This window comes from Perca flavescens, chromosome 16 (genome assembly GCF_004354835.1).
Source record: "Perca flavescens isolate YP-PL-M2 chromosome 16, PFLA_1.0, whole genome shotgun sequence".
In the NCBI taxonomy this organism is placed as follows: Eukaryota; Metazoa; Chordata; class Actinopteri; order Perciformes; family Percidae; genus Perca; species Perca flavescens.
The window spans coordinates 842,424-860,074 of record NC_041346.1 but is presented as its reverse complement, the minus strand read 5'-3'; the positions used below and the strand labels follow the sequence as shown (position 1 = coordinate 860,074).

General features: G+C 39.4%; 1 protein-coding gene across 1 annotated transcript in view; it reads left to right on the top strand.

Annotated features, from left to right (window-relative positions):
* The first annotated feature begins 9,807 nt into the window (after positions 1-9,807).
* The window catches only part of slc27a6 (solute carrier family 27 member 6), a 50,426-nt gene continuing 42,582 nt past the window's right edge, over positions 9,808-17,651 (top strand). Inside the window, exon 1 of the mRNA XM_028602388.1 lies at positions 9,808-10,415. Within this exon, the coding sequence (XP_028458189.1) occupies positions 9,929-10,415 (487 nt within the window). The 5' untranslated portion in view covers positions 9,808-9,928. The remainder of the gene's footprint in view (positions 10,416-17,651) is intronic.

Genomic DNA, 17,651 nt, shown 5'->3' with positions numbered 1-17,651 from the left:
AAGCTGAGCAAAAAGGGGCGGACAGAACACATCTTGGGACAAGACTTTTGGCCCATTTGCAATTCCAAACTAGTGTGAATTAGTTCATCTTAATCGGCCCAGGAGTGCATCGGCAACGTAAAATATTCTGGCATGTTTTGCCCAGGACCTGGAAGACTTGCCGTGATAAAAGGAACTACCAGATTGCCAGTCCTGAAGGAGAATGTCCGACCATCTGCTACAAGCTGAAACGAACAAGCCCCTAAACACTGAGTCCACCACCGAATGGCTGAAGAAAAACAAAATGAAGACTTTGGAGTGGCCTAGCCAAAGTCCTGACCTGAATCCTATTGAGATGTTGTGGTATGAGTTACATTTTCGAAAACCCTCTAATGTAAGAATTAGGACAGGTGCAACGCCCAAAAATTCCGGCGTTATCGCAAAGCGCTTGGGTTGTTGCTGTGGCCCAACCAGTTATTAGGTTTAGGGGGCAACACACAGGGCCACCCACACCTTTAATGATAAACACCTTCATTTACAAAACTTGACTATTGTTTAAATTGGTTTGATGTTCCGATTTAACACAGAAGCATAAATCACGCTTTAGGCTGTAGAACACAATTTAGACATCAACCCTCCCTACACCAAATATTGCCAGTGGGTTTGAAAAAACATGTTTTGTTTTAAAGATCGCCAAAGAAAAACTGCTTACCCTAGAAAGAAGCTGTAAAAACCAAATTTGTCGGATTCTCAAAATTCCGACAGACTGTTATTGCGTCTCGGTAGAACCCGTCGGTGTTTTGTAAAAAAGCTCCAAAGTTAAGCCAAATACACACTAACTGGATAAAAACTTTTGCATTGTACATGTCTATAGTACCTCAACATTTGGACTGAAGTACAGTACTGCAGTATATGTACTTAGTTACATTCCACCACTGTTCGTAACTCATGTTTGTTCCTATTTCTTCATATGTATTGCACATGTATGTGTGGAGCACATGTGGAACTCATGTGTTTTTAAAAGTGCTCAATTAATAAAGTGTTACTTACTTACTTACTTGTTCATGTAAACTTAATAAGGATATTATACAGTTCCAATTTCTGCCTTTGATACAATCAGAGTAAATGTGTAAAAGATGAGGGCTACGGATCATTCTGAATCCAGATCAACATTTACTTCATAAAATGAGCATGGGATTAATTTAGGTGAGATGAATTGCATAAAGACTTGCTGCAGAAAAAAGAATTTGCAGTGGTTTCCCAGTGGGCCTGTGACATTCCTTAAATGTTTCTACAGATTTCAAACCTGAGTAGGAAACACTCCGGTCTCTGTCGCCGCGGCCCTTTGGTAATACAAACATGGCTTTGTGACCGGGACGTGGAGCCTTTGTGGGATGCTTGGAATGTTATTAACAATGTATTTACAATCTTGTTTTTTATCTTGACAATGCTGGTTAGTGGGTGTGTGAGTGAACTCAAACGTGATTATAATCTGTTTAGCTGGAAAACCCCATAGAGTGTAAGAATAATGGACGTAGCATCGATGACGTCACCCATTGGTTTGTGGACAGCTGTTTTGAAGCCATCTGTTTTCATTTTGGCCGTCGCCATCTTGGTATTTTGGAGCCAGAAGTGATTCTATTTGGACAAAAGGGAGGAGCTGTGGAGGGTGACATGGCTAAGCCAGTGTTGTGTATGGTTTCAATGGGGCTGCGCTAAGCTAAACGCTTAAGAGGGAAAGTCACAGATTTTTAACCCTTCTGAAGCTTTTCTTTACTAACTTTGAGATGAAAACCATACAACAGCCAAAACAAGTGGAGGTCTATTTTAATGTACCCAGTGTTAGCATGGTTAGCATAGCTAAGCCTCTGTCTTGATTGACAGGTCCTAAAACATCCCATGCTTTATCGTTTATGGGACCATCATTTACTCAATGAACATCATGCTGTGTTGAAGAAGACTTGAAACTAGTTATTGAGACCATAAACTCATCATGAAAATGTTTACTGAGGTAATAAATCAAGAGAGAAGTAGTTTCATTTTCTCATAGACTTCTATAGAAACAGACTTCTTTCTGGAGCTGGTGGAGTCTCCCCCTGCTGGAAGTTAGAGAGAATACAGCTTTAAGGAGCTTCAGCTTTGGCTTCACTTTCCTCCTCTGTTTTAGCCTGACCAGCCATTGGCAGGGCTCAATCTGAGGGGCGGGACAAATGGTTGTCTTTCAAATTCCCTCTGCACGCAATAGCCAATCAGAGCAACGCTACTTGATAGATTAAACTTTTGCAGTATCCGGTAGGCAAAACTCCGAACACATCTTCCTTTTTTAAGAATGACTTCAGTGCCGTTCTTTGTTCTTTTCTCAAAGAAAAGCTGAACTCCAAGTCTTCCAGAGTCGCGGCCAAAGCCGGTTCCAAAGACCGCTGTTCACCAGCAGCAGCAGCCATCTTCTTTGTTTTCAAGTAGCGGGGAATTCACACAGAACAGTCGCAACTCTGCATCATTAGGTTAAGCCCGCCCACCGACTCTATACACAATGTGATTGGCCTGACTAGAGTTTGGTTTTTCCAGCTCGCAAGCCAACGGAGAGTTGCTAGACGACCCTGGCTGCAAATGACCACTAGGGTGCGTCTAGATTTCTAGGCTACCTCTGTTTGGTTTCATCAACTTCAAATCTATAAGTGTTGAATTCATCATATTCAAACCACATATTCACATCCATGAATACTATGCAATGTATGAACATAATTCCAGCTAGAACTACAAAGATTAATAGATTCATCAGTTTGAGTCATTTTTTTATGAAAAGAAAGTCAAACTTGTGTGATGTCAGCTTGTTAGATGTGAATGTGTTCTAGTTTCTTCTCTCCTCTGGGACAGTAATCTGAATATCTTTGATTTGGGGATAAAACCAGACATTTTAGAGACCAAACAACTAATCCCTTCATCCACACAACAATCCACACATGAACTGATTAATCGGCAATGAAAATAATCGTTAGTTGCAGCCTATCACAACATCACACAGCCTAGGTCACTTTAGTCCCGAGACTGTTGATTTCATCACATTCACAGATCTATTCATTTGTCTCCATGGCAACAAGCAACAACTCATATGTTTATGTTACGGTGCATCATTTAAACAAAGAAACTAACTTCTATCTGTTGCTAGTTTTACTTTTGCTCATGAAGAGTTTCAGCTTCTTCTGAAGAAACACCTCAGTAACATTAACAGTATGTGTAGTGTTGGAATGTAACTAAGTACATTTACTCCAGTACTGTACTTGAGTCCAAATGTTGAGGTACTTGTACTTTACTTGAGTCTTTTCTCTTCATGTCACTTTCTACTTCTACTGCGCTACATTTCAGAGAGAAATATTGGACTTTTTACTCCACTACATTCATCTGTTACAGCTTTAGTTACTAGTTACTTTAGTTACTCCGCTACATTCATCTGTTACAGCTTTAGTTACTAGTTACTTTAGTTACTCCACTACATTCATCTGTTACAGCTTTAGTTACTAGTTACTTTAGTTACTCCGCTACATTCATCTGTTACAGCTTTAGTTACTAGTTACTTTAGTTACTCCGCTACATTCATCTGTTCCAGCTTTAGTTACTAGTTACTTTAGTTACTCCGCTACATTCATCTGTTACAGCTTTAGTTACTAGTTACTTTAGTCACTCCATTACATTCATCTGGTACAGCTTTAGTTACTAGTTACTTTAGTTACTCCACTATATTAATCTGTTACAGCTTTAGTTACTAGTTACTTTAGTTACTCCGCTACATTCATCTGGTACAGCTTTAGTTACTAGTTACTTTAGTTACTCCACTACATTCATCTGTTACAGCTTTAGTTACTAGTTACTTTAGTTACTCCACTACATTCATCTGTTACAGCTTTAGTTACTAGTTACTTTACACATTCAGATTCCTGCACACAGAACACATGTAGTTTATAAATCTGATGTTTGATTCTAAAGTAAACTAGCCGACAATATAACGGCTACAAGTCCAGCTGAGATGATGAGACCATTAAACACACAGCTGGTTGGATCCTTTACTCTTTCTACAATGGGAGAATACTTGAACTACATTTACCTGATGATACTTACACACTTTTACTGAAGGAACATTTTTACAGTGTGGTATTGGTAGTATCCCCCCACGTAACTGCCACAACACTCCCCCTGTTATCACTCTTTTAAAAAGAGAGGAGGAACGCGCCTCTGGGGCCCACCCACTCATCTCTCCACCCACTGTCACATGTTAGGACTCCCAGGGAAACACTAACAACATACAGGAAGTGTAGTGAGTGGACCCTTCAAAATAAAATGCTCATGTTTTTTTTAAGCTTAGCCAAACAGTATAAGACAATCTTGTGTTTTCATGCTACATTAATACAATTGACTTGATAATTAAAGAGGCATCTACTTTCTTCAACCATGTGCTTTCATAACATATATTCAATCATGTACAATATATTAAAGTTTAAAGAAGAATTTGGTATTTTTGACATACCCTGTAGTTATGTTCACGGCTGTAGCCAGCAATGAGGTCACCCCGCTTGGACCTGGGCAGAGATGTGCTCAAGTCTCTGAGCTCGAGTTGGTACCTTGTGTAACAGAATACAATCATTTTCAAATCCTTTTCAACCTATATTCAATTGAATACACTACAAAGACAAGATATTTAATGTTCAAACTGATAAAATGTTGTTTGTTTCGCTTTGCATTGTAGAGTTTTACCTTGCACTTTTAGATGTAATGACAAACTGTATTGACGTACAATAGTTTCCAAAGTGTTCCTGAGCCCACGTGGTGATATCCTTTACATAATAATGTCAGTTTTTAATGCAGTGCCACCCGAGGGATCGAAGTTCACGGGCATCCAATGTTGGTTTTCAGCCTTGTCTCTTACGTGCAGAGATTTCTCCAGATTCTCTGAATCTTTTGATGATATTTTTTATTGACTGTTGATGATGAAATCTCTAAATTCCTTGCAATCATACGTTGAGAAACGTTGTTCTTAAACTGTTGGACTATTTGCTCATGCAGTTGTTCACAAAGTGGTGAAACTCTCCCCATCCCTGCTTGTGAACGACTGAGCCTTTTGGGGATGTTCCTTTTATACCCAATCATGACCCATTAACCTGTTCACCTGTGGAATGTTCCATACAGGTGATTTGGGAGCATTCCTCAACTTTCCCAGTCTGTTGTTGCCCCTGTCCCAGCTTATTTGGAACGTTTTGCAGCACCAAATTCAAAATGAGTGAATATTTAAAAAAAAAAATAAAGTTGATCAGTTTGAACATTAAATATCTTGTCTTTGTAGTGCATTCAATTTAAGATAGGTTGGAAAGGATTTGCAAAAAATGGTTTTTATTCACGTTTTACACAACGTCCTGACTTTGAATTGGGTTTTTGTACATGTTAGAGTGTTTTATTATTGTAGTTCATAAATGTGGACCTACTTTTAGATACTATGTGTACTACTGGGTAGGGTACACAGGTAAGTTACTAGTATAATAGGAGACTGCTGTAAATGAGCCTATGTTTTTAATATGTAAATAAGCTATAGCCCCAAAGTTTCAAATAAATGTAGTGTAGTAAATAATAAAAGAGTTTCTTCTGACGTGAAGTGAAGTAGAAGTATAAAGTAGCAAACATAGACTGTATAATTTAGAGTCTACGGTAGCAAAACATAAAAAAGTACCTCAAAATTGTATTTAAGTGCAGTAGAGTAAATGTACTGAGTTCCTTTTCACCACAGAGTGTGACATATTGTGCAGCTGAAAAACTATTTTACCAAAATGTCCCTGTGTATGCATTCATTAACAGCTCATGAGTGTGTGTTGAGTGTGGCCTGTGTATGTGTGTGCTATTAAGTATCATTTTGGTAAGAAGTTTGCTCGTCCAGAAATGCAGTAAATACGCTCCATTAAAAGAAAAGGTTCCGGAGCTTACTCAACCCTGGATACATTTTTACACTCTGTTGTTACATTACACACAGACACACAAGCACAAACAGGACCTTATACGTGCACTAAAAATAGTCTCAGGAAGGAACACCCCACAAAAGAAAACACCTCATACAATATTACATGAAGTTAACTGTTGATACAATACAGTAATGTGAGCTAAAAAAATTATTGTCAAATGTGTGTTGAATGTAAACTCCTCACCTACTCTCTTCAGCATTCAATGTGAAATGATCTGAGAATATTCTTAAATATGATATGATGGTCCATGCATATGTTGTCATCCCAAATCCCATTTTGCCATTTTGCAAAGTGTCGTGAATCATCTCTAAGACTGACCCTTAACATATAGTCCTGCACTTCACTTAAATTAGGACTGAGATGTTTGATAACTAATTTTTAAGCTCATCTTTGAGCCAAGAGTTTTTTTTATTCTCAAGTCTATTCTTAGCAGTGTCTTGTGGGTTTTTCTCAGAGGCTTGATAAATACGGCCCAGACTGCCAAGCTCCTTATCTGCCTTTAAATCCTTCTTATAGACGCATCTTGTATAAGTGCACTTCAACAGGGTTCATGGCCTGAAGGTACTTTCATCTGTTACAATCTATTTTTTACATAAAATGGCATTCTCTTGAACTTTAATCTATCCATTATTTGAATTATTTGATTTTTTTATTGTACTTTTCTCTTGTGTTGCTCCTTTCTTAATATTTTATTATTTTTATTGGTTTTAAATTCTTTTAAAAATTGTTTGTCTGCCATGTTATTTTTTACGGAGCCCCTAAGGGGACATGAGCAAAAAAAATCTAAAGTTTAGTTTCATGTGTTCATACAAAACCTTTTCATGTGCGCACATGAAAGTTTCACGTGAGCACATGAAACTAAACTTTAGATTTGTTTTCATGTGCGCCAACAATGCGCGCTTTGAAACCCATTTTGTTATGAACAGTGCCGGACACATCACATCGGGGACTGCCCATTTCTCCAACGCTCCATTGTTCTGACCTCTCAATAACCTGAAAAATTCCTTTTGGTCCTACAGCCCACTAGTCCAATGTCCCTTTGGTGGGGAAATTATGAATCCCACTATGGCCACGCCAAGACCCGCAACGTCAGAATAGTGGGCTGAAGGACCAAAGGGAAATTTTTGGGTTATTGATAGGTCGGAACAATGGAGAAATGACATGACACTGGACACATCTCATTTCTGCACCCTTAGGACCCATACGATCAGGTCATCTATCTTATGTAATGTTCGATATGAATGAATTGTGCCAAATCAAATACTGTTACTCGTTAACATAATGGTCAGTGTCCATCACGCTTTTGGATTCTGCTGAAGACCACTTTTAAAAATAGCTAATGTTAGCTAACGTTAGAAATTACAAATTACAAAATGTTCCTTACGAAAGGTGTCGCTGCAAGCTGATCCTTTTTGCCTCCCTTAAATTCAAATAAACCCATGCACATATTATTGAGCAATTTTGAAAAGTGATTTGAATGTAGGGAAAACATGGCTACAACAATGGACAAATTGCCTTATCCGATCATTGAAAAAGCCTAGGCCTACTGAATTTGTTTCCAAGTGTGCATATATGTGGGTGTTCTGTTTAACTTAAAGGCACAGTTTTTGCATTGTGCTTGTATTTTCTGTTTTAGATTACACAGCAGATAGGGACAGCTGCCGTCACCCAATTTACTTTTGCCCAGGCTGTGCAAAAGTATCTGCGCTATGCGCCAGACCGGGCAGGACGGACTGGACGACAACGTCAGAGGACCATGAACTTTAAATATGCTAAAGAGGACAAATAATGAAATAAGAGGCTAATAAAATTAATTTGTTTTTACCTTAAATAGTGTGGTCAGTGTTTTAGGCTAGGCTATAGGCATACAAGCTTTCAAATGTTCCATCACTTTTTAACATCCTGGCTGTAGATAAAGCAGGATATTCATTATAGGCTATTTCATTTAGGGCATTACATTTTTGTATTCCTAGCAATTTTTTTCTATGGTTCAATAATGATTGAAATTCCATTGAAATCACGTTGATCTTTAGTTCAGTTGAAATTTCAACATTGTATCAATATTCCTGATAATTGAAATACCATTGAAATTCCGTTGATCTATGGACAGGATTTCAACGTTGTTTCAATATTAAAACTGAGTGCAAAATGATGTAATCAACATCAGAGTTCAATGTTGATTCAATGACTTAATGTTGACAACGGAATTTTAACATAGTTTTAATGTTTGCTACCTGGGAAGGCTTCAATTTGTCATAAGAGTCTAAGTGCCAAATCTAATTAGGCCCTTTAGCAAAGTAGTTTCAGCGATGGAGCCATCTCGTCACTCTGAGTTCAACCCCCCTTTGATCTAGTTCTCGTAAAATTAATCGAACATCCTCTTTCCTTATGTTTAATCCACTCTCCTTGCATTTTGTGTACATCCATCTACATCCGTGGAGTTAGCCACATGTTTGTAACTGTTCATAAATGAAAGTAATTGCCCGATCCAAATCACTGTATCCCTTGCCCGGAACAGATTACAAGACTTTAAAATCCGTTTTAAATGTCATATTGAAACAATATAATGGTGATGACTTGCAAGCAAAGCAGCAATGTCCTTATAATGAAGACCTAGATTAAAATATAGTGCAATTACAGTAACTCCTGTACTGTAGTCATATCTCTAGCTGTCACTGTCTCCACTATGGCCCAGGCTACATCAATATACAGCTTTCATGTGCACACATGAAAGTTTTGCATGCTCACACGGAAAATGTTCATGTTTGCACACACTTTTAACCACTTTTTGAGCAAAATTTTGAGCGTCAAACTTGCTCAATGGTGTTTTAAGCCCCAAACGTCGATTTCCAGGCACCTAACCTTAACCTTAACCCTAACCAACCTAACCCTAACCATTGCGTTGGGGGCACAAAACACCAAACACCGTCAAACTTTTTGGGGTGGGTTGCACTGGCCAGTTTTGGTTATTGTGGGGGTTGCAAATTATGCCTGTGTTGCCGTGTATACTTCTTCCACAGCAATCCCACCAATCTGTGCCAAAATGTCTCAGTTAGTGAGGAAATGCCCTAAACATATTCTTTGTAAATTACAATCATTCCCTGAAAGAACCAAGCAGGTCTGACTTGTTGAACCGTCCACATCTTCTTTAAACTTGACGTGAGTTTGTAGTTGTTTCAGCACCCAGAGAGAGGACGGTGAGAGGCAAAGCAGGCTTTATCCTGGAAATGTATTGTATCCTCCTTGATTTGACCCTTACCATGAAAAACACACACTCTCTCTGTCTGAGTTTGAGTCTGTTTTGTGCCATCACTGTTACACGCATAATCTGCTCATTATTATAATGTGTATACGATTCTGTCTGTTGTTATTTTATTTCTTACGTGTAACTATTTAATAATCTATTTTCCAGCACTGGTCATAGTGTAGTATAAAAAAAAATCATTATTTTTTCAAAAAGTAAAATGTCTGTAGGTAAGGTAGTTCCACAGATAAGGATTCGCTGTAACACATGTATGTTTAACATAAAAACATGATTTTATTAAAAATAAAAAAATCATGCCAACAATTATTATTTTAATAGCTTAGTATTCTATTATTGTAGGCCCAGTTTAACATGCAACTTAATTTAATACAATACAATAGTAGGAGGTCCCTCTCTCTCTCTCAGTTTAGGGGTCCTTGGCTTGGTGAAGACCCCTGCTATTTAGTTATTCTACACATCCTCAAATGATCCTCTTTTATTCTAAAGGCAGCATTTCTCATGTTCCGGTCATATGTTGTGTGGCTTTACGTTCCAAGCTCGTTGGCTTACATCACACTCACACACACACTCACACACACAGTGTTTGTTTACCAACTGGAACAACTGGCTCAGTGTGTGGAGGGAGGGAGCGGTGTCTCGAGTTGTCTCCGCCGTGTCCTCTCAGTGTTTCACAGCCGCGGACATGACTCTGTCTCTGGGCTGGCTCTGGGCTCTGGCCGCGGGGCTCTTCTCCGGGCATGTTTTGCAGAAACTCTGCTTCCCGTACTTTTGGAGGGACCTGTGGTTTCTGCTGAAGGTGGTCCGGTACGGCGTGGGGCTGGAGCTCTCCGCGCTCACCTCCAGCGTGTGCACGGTGCTGGAGCGGTTCATCCAGCAGGCGCAGCGCATCCCCGACAAGCCGTTTGTCATCTTCGAGGGAGGCGTCCACACGTACCGGGACATCGAGCTACGCAGCAACAGGCTCGCCAATGTGTTCCTCCAGAGAGTCGTGCTGAGGAAGGGAGACTGCATCGCCCTGCTCATGAGCAACGAGCCCGACTTCCTGTGCGTGTGGTTCGGGCTGGCGAAGGTCGGCTGCTCGGTGGCTTTCCTCAACACCAACATCAGGTCCAGGTCTCTGCTGCACTGCTTCAGCTCCTGCGGAGCCAAAACTCTGGTCGTCGGTTCAGGTAATCTTCTCCCCTTCACAGGCCCGTAGCATGTCTAGTGGAAGGGGGGTATTTACTACAATGTTGTCAAATTGCTAACTAAGATCATGTAGGCTACCACCTCTTTTAGTCCAAACGCACGCACGCACGCACGCCTCAAACATTTAGCTATGAGTACATAAAGTTAGTTATGGGATTGTTGATCCATTAAATGTTAGATTGTTACATGGTGCGTGCCAGTTAACACACATATATACAAGATGGTGCTTTTAACTAGATTAGGGCTGCGGTTTGTTAGGGTCACTTTTAAGACACTTGTTTACTACAACAACAAAACAGTAGTTTACTAAAAAAAACTATGGACCTGTGTGTGTGTGTGTGGGGGGGGGGGGGGGTAGGGTAGGGCTGGGCAATATATCGATATTGTGATATGAGACTAGATATCGTCTTAGATTTTGGATATGGTAATATCGTGATATGACATAAGTGTCTTTTCCTGGTTTTAAAGGCTGCATTACAGTAAAGTGATGTACTTTTCTGAACTTACCAGACTGTTGTAGCTCTTCTATTATTTGCCTTTTCCCCACTTAGACATTATGTCCACATTACTGATGATTATTTATCTAAAATCTAAGTGTGAAGATATTTTGTTAAAGCACCAATTGTCAACACCAGAATATTGTCACAATATTGATATCGAGGTATTTGGTCAAGAATATCGTGATATCTGATTTTCTCCATATCGCCCAGCCCTAGGGTGGGGGGGAAGAAACCCCCCTGTCTACGGGCCTGCTGTACTTGTTCTCTCTGTGTCCCAGTTTCACACTAATGTCCCCAATATTTCTCCTCAACAACACCGCTGTGGCTTCTGAGCCATGGAATTACACCCATGAACTACATCCTGGAATAATTCAACCAGGCAATAAACAAATATATAAATAAATATAAATATTTAAATGATAGTTCAATAAATAGATTTTACTTGAATTTATTTCAGGGGAGTTTTATCTTTGTAATGTCACCTTTATTTATTCATTTATTTCAGTGGCTTTGGTCTGAATCTGTGAGATAGGCAGGCCCCCATTTATTTCAGGACGTACCGTATATCATAGCCACATTTATTAGTTTATTCATGTATTTATTTATTTTTTAAATGTAGAATACAATGGCATTCCATACTGAACATGTCGGTGCACTGTGGGTCAGATGTCCGCTGGCGTCCTCGAGGTCCTCGATCTTTTCAGGGTGCAAAGGGTCGCGACATTTTCAACGGACATTACGTACGGCCCCAAGCTAAACTTCACTCCTGGAAATTTTGAATTTAAAAAGTATGGAAAAAGTATTAAGGCCATATGTGTAAATTGTATTTGAGTTCAGAATTAGGACTTTAGATCACACGTGGCTCTAATCCTCTTCTTTAAAAAGTCTTATGGCATCATGTTTTAAATGAAAGTCTGCCCAGTTCATTGAATTGTAACCTGCATTCAGCAGCACTCTTCCATCTAATGCACACATCATTTGCCAGCATCCATTAAATATACATTTATGAATATTAATAAATTACATATTGACATCATTTGCACTGAACATGTTTATATAGTCAAATAATCTTTTTTTGCAGCTAATAATGTCAATAACGCTGGATTTAAAAAAAGAAACGAGGGAAATTACACATTGGCCTGTTTGCCTTGCAACTTGTAAAACCAGCCACGGCGTGCTCTCCTCTAAGTTTTATTATATAACTCTCCTCTAAGTTTTATTATATAACTGGATGAATAAATGTTCTGATGTTTCAGTTAACCAGCAGCAAGGAGCCCAAAGCAAAGCATACAGTTTATGTAAGGGTTAACACTTGGCCAAGTGTCCATTATCAAGAATTAATGGAAGACGGCGAGGCAAGAACCGTTCCGACGCCAACGTCCATTTCACATATTTAGGAATAGACTGTGAGAGCCGTATGGACACAATCCCTGCCCACTGTTATTTTCAGTATTTTGAGTACAGTCCCTTTTAAATATACTAACATCAGGCCGTTTTTGTCTCTTTTAAGGTGGCAGGAATAAACAAGATAATTGCATTAGAAACTGAGTAATCCTCTTAGGTGGAAATCGCAGGGGTTAGGGGGGGTCAGGACCCACCCCCCTAAAAATATCATTAAAACCACGCTGTGTATTGTATATAATATATACTTCAAATAATTGTGTGAAACAATACAAACGGAAACAGGGCAAAAAATGCAACTTAACAACGTTTGGAGTCCCCCCTCTTTTGCCTCACAGTGGTTTGGTCTACTGCTTGGTTTTCTCCCTTAACTCAACGGTACACAGAAGTCCGGTCCGATGGGACTCGTAGGAAATATCCAATCGCCTCAGTATTAGGCTGGAAGGCTGTTTTATTCACTTGAAACGTCGGATAAAGTGATTATTTTTTGTCTAATACAGATGATGCTGAGTCATTAATAAAAAGACATTTTTCCAAGAGTCCCCTATGTTAGCAGGTATAAAGTTGCTCAGCTTGTTTGGTAGCTTGATGGATAGTTAGTTAGCTAATGCTAGCTTGCTAATTCCACCCACCGTGCCTTCATGCTACACCTGGTTCCAGAAGATGAGCCGGACAAAGTGTCCCTCCTCTGGTTAGAGCGCTGGGCTTTCCTACGCTGTGACACGAGAGGGTGGGAATGACACATTAACTTGTTAAACTTTAATAATTTAGTCACCGGCCGGCTGGCTAGTTAGCTAGGTACGATACGATAAGGCTCCGATACTGCCTAAAACCCTGGTTCGGTTTTGGGAAGTACTGGAGTTTATGCACTGATCCAATACCATGTAATAAAGCCCTAAAGAAAATCTACGTTAAAGTAGTTTATTTAGGTTGTTTTTCCGTTATAATGGACTGTCAAACTGGAGAATAAAAGAAAGTTCTGGGGCGTTAATTGTTTGTGTTTGTTCATGTTTCACAAAGAGTTTAACCTGAGCCAGACCGACAAAGACAGAAATCATATCACATCCATACAGGGATAGTAGTATACAGTTGGTAAAACATAATAAAATATATGACACACTGGTATCGGATTGGTACTCGGTATCGGCCAATACCAATTTCAGGTATTGGAATCAGTATCGGGAAGCAAAATATGGTATCGGGCCATCTCTAGTTTAAATTGAATAAAACAGCATTGACACCCTCCTTACTGCAGCTCCACAACTACACATATCTTATACAAGTAGACTTTTGTATGTATTATTTGTTTCCCCTTCAATAATTTCTCTTAAGAAATGTAATGTTTAGATAAGATTTACGCCCATGGTCATCCTCAACATGTGCTGTGTCTGGTTTCAGAACGATGAGGACAGAACTGAGAACAGTAAGATAAATGTAGGCCTTACAGGATGTAACTTTTCCTTGGCAAGTATGTTTTTCCCAAATGATGTACAGATTTTTAGATATTCTGATATCAAACGGCTTATAAAATGGGCAGCAGGGTGAACAGGCTTTGGCTGGGCGAGAATCCTTTGGGCTCAGCCCAGGCACCTGGCTCACCCATAGGGCTGGGTATCGCTCCAGAACATTGTAACAAAAAAAAAAACTTTACACATTACAGCACAAATCTTTTCATTGTTCAGCTCTTACTGCGTCAGGGTACCCGCGGGGTCTTAAAAAACAGGGCCCTTAAATTTCTTTAGAAAGTCTTAAATTTCATTCACAAAGGTCTAACATTTCTAGGGCTGTCCTTGACTAAAGAAATTCTTAGTCCACTAACACTTATAGGATTTTGTCGACAAATCGATTAGTTGATTTAATTGACAGAGCTGTGCGCTTTGAGAGGTGGTTAAGACTAGAAAAGCACAATATAAATGTAGTTAATTAACCATCTGTTAAACTGAGTTTCTCCACAATTAATCCTGCAAAAGCACCACTTTAAATCTTGTGTTTACCATAAATGTGCTCAGAAGTTTCCTGAAATAAATAATTAAGCATGAATAAGCATAAAAAATCACTATTCGACTAAAGAAATCTTAGGGCGTTTTCACACATACCTCGTTTGGTCCGGACTTTCGGACTTTTTAGTTTGGGTTAGAAAATTACAGGTGTGAAACCTCCCCCGGACCGCGGTCCGGATCAAAAGACCAAATTTTGGTCCGATAAAAAGAGGTGGTCTCGGTCCGGACCAAACTGAACCATGGTCCGATTTGTTTATAGTGTGAAAGCATTTTTTGGATGGTTCGGACTTTTGGACCAAATACAAGAAGCTCTGGCAGGCTCTCCTTGTGTTACAAGACCGGGGAAGCTCCTTTAAGGTGCTTAGTGAAACCACAACTTACCGGATCAAATGTATACAATGTAACAAAAACATGAACCTTGGTCCGGACCTTGGTTCGGACTTTCGTGTGTGAAAACGCCCTTAGTCGACTAAGACCAAATATTGGAGATGTATTTTAAAGATGGAGACAGCTTAGAGCCCAAAAGGACAAGTTGGCTAATTTCCTACTGAACAGGTAAGCATTAGCTTCAGGCTAATTTATCAAATTAGTTATTTTAAGCCAAGAGAGGGGGGCTGTAAATTTGGAAGAGAGGACCATGAGTTTGCAGTGTGTTTAGCGATTGTTGCCGTAATTCTAAGTCAATAAAGTGTGTTCAGTTGGGTAGAGAGGACGGCAAGGTAGTGGTATTTTTAGCGGTTCATACAGTAATTCTAAGCAGAGAAAGTGTGTCTGTCAGTTGGTTACAGAGCTCCACGTGAGCATGGACCTTTATGACTGTCAATATAGCCAGCATCTAACGTTAGCTACTCCGCTGTGCTGTGGAGTAATGTCTGGCTATGTAAGACTAGCGTGTAGCAACAGTTGTTATGGATGCTGCGGTCTCAGCCTGGCAACAAGGACTGGGTGATATGGCCTAAAAAAAAATCCCTGATTAAAAAAATAAATAATAAATCAGATTTAAGATTTAAATCGATTTTTTTCTCCCCCTACTTAAAATCAATCTGCAGATGACAAATAAATTGTTCAAAAACAAGTTTTAACTTTATTTTGTTTTGACTCATACACACACACACACACACACACACACACACACACACACACTCTCTCTCTCCAGTATTTAGAATTTGTACTGCAGTAACTATTTTTTAAACACTAGCTGTCAGTATTACATATTGAACCTTTAAAGGTGCAGTGTGTAAGACTTATAAAACTACCTTTCTGTCATATTTGCTGAAACCGACCCTATGTTCCAGTAGAACTATTGAAGCAGGTCATTAAAAAATAAATCCTGCTCCTCTGGCTCCAGCCTGAAGTGAGATTTGCAAAAATCCACCGCTTCCTGTTCAGATGCACCAATCAGGGCCAGGGGGGCGTGTCTAACTGTGTGTCAATCACTGCTCATGCACACACATTCATTCTCCCTTGTGGGGGGAGGGGCTTAAGAGACCGTTTTGGGCTTTTAGCAGAAAGGGATGGAGGGACTGAGAAGTTGTCGATGTTCACATATTTTGGTTAAGTCCTGGATCTTCACAATCTTACCTACAGCACCTTTGACTATTCTATCATTCAAAAAATTAGTGAAAAATATGTTACTGTATCGGACCCTTCTCTATTTTTTTTATTACTTTTCTCAATGATTGGTCGATTTTGGGAAAAAAATTGCTATTTTTCTGCCAGATATTGCTGTTATGATTTGATTTGCAATTTTATTTTTTGAAGTTTAGCTAACGTTCAATATTCCCTGTGTAACATGTCATGTCATGGAGCGTTCTAAAGTGAGACACCATCTAAACTGCTCTATGTTCTTATGGAAGGATGAGAACATGGATATGAATTGCAGCAATACTTGTTTTTCTTTAATAAGTGTGGAACATTGAGCAGTCAATAAATCACTAAAGATAAAGTTATAATAATAAACAATTCCAAAAAAATGTGGTACTTTCCTGTAAACTGAAATGTTAACCTGACTCCTCCAGATGGATTGCTTCGCATTTGCTCCGTATATCCATCTGGGAACTTTCCGTTGGAGAACTTTTGGGAAGGGGCGAAAATACTGGTTAGCTGATTGGATAAACCATCTGTCTATCACCTATGTTGGTGATAGACGGGTCAAATCAACCAATCAGATCCACGAAGCATATGAAAATACAACCACAAGCCCGCCCCTGCTGCTGCAGGCAAAGCATAGCTCGTTAGCTCTTGCAAGCAAGCAACATGTCGGTAAAGGATATTTGCCGTTTGTGTAACGAGAATTTAGGAATAAAAGGCACCATTTCAGGTTCCCGGACCATATTCCAAAAGAAGGATCCAAGAGAAAAAAAGCATTAGCGAGCGGCTAACAGAATTAGGGCTACCGCTGTCTGAAAATACTGGTTAGCTGATTGGATAAACCATAAGTCTATCACCACCTAACCCACCTCAAAACCAACGCTGATTGGTCAGTCGTTTGGCGAACGGCTCCAAATTTTGTCTATCTCAAGATGCCAGACTGATCTGGGAGAGGAGAACTGGAGCTCGCCAGATCAGGACGGTCTCACGAGGCTACTGAAATGTGTGATCTGTCTCAGTTCAACAGCAGCATCTACATGTTACACCTTCTACCATCATGTTAACTGGTATACAAAATAAATGAAAGATCCAGTGAAAATAGGACATTTCTGTTAACAATCTGTGATATGTAACATTATTCAGCATTTATCTTATGGAAAAAACAGTAAATATAATAATTAAACCAAATATTCAACTAAATATTTAACATTGGATTCATTCTTATTCTTATTTCTTTATTTTATAAAGGACAACACAAATTAATCAACATTTCTGTAAATGTGCCAGTGTTAGTCAGCCGGCTAATTTTCAACTGTAGTCCTTTGGCCGGATGATTTTAGACCAGAGCAACAGGAAACAGCGAGACATTAGTACAGGTTAAACTATACAGACAGAAGTCAACAAGACACCATACAGACAGCTAGAGCAACAAATCAGCTTTCTCAGTAGTCCATGCAGAGCTACAGGAAGCAGCAAGACATTAGCACAGGTACACATCAACAGTATAATGTCCAATGTCTTCATGATTAGCTAATTGCATTCTTTCAAATCTCGATTTTGATTTGAAAACGATTCATCGTTTCGTTGGTTTATATTTATACAGTTGATTTCTGATCTGCTGCTACATTGTGAGCCCTCCAGAGCTCTCAGCTGGTCTGGGTCAGCTCTGCTTTCTGTCCCCAGAGTCACAACTAAACAGGGGGAAGCAGCGTTCACTTTCTATGCT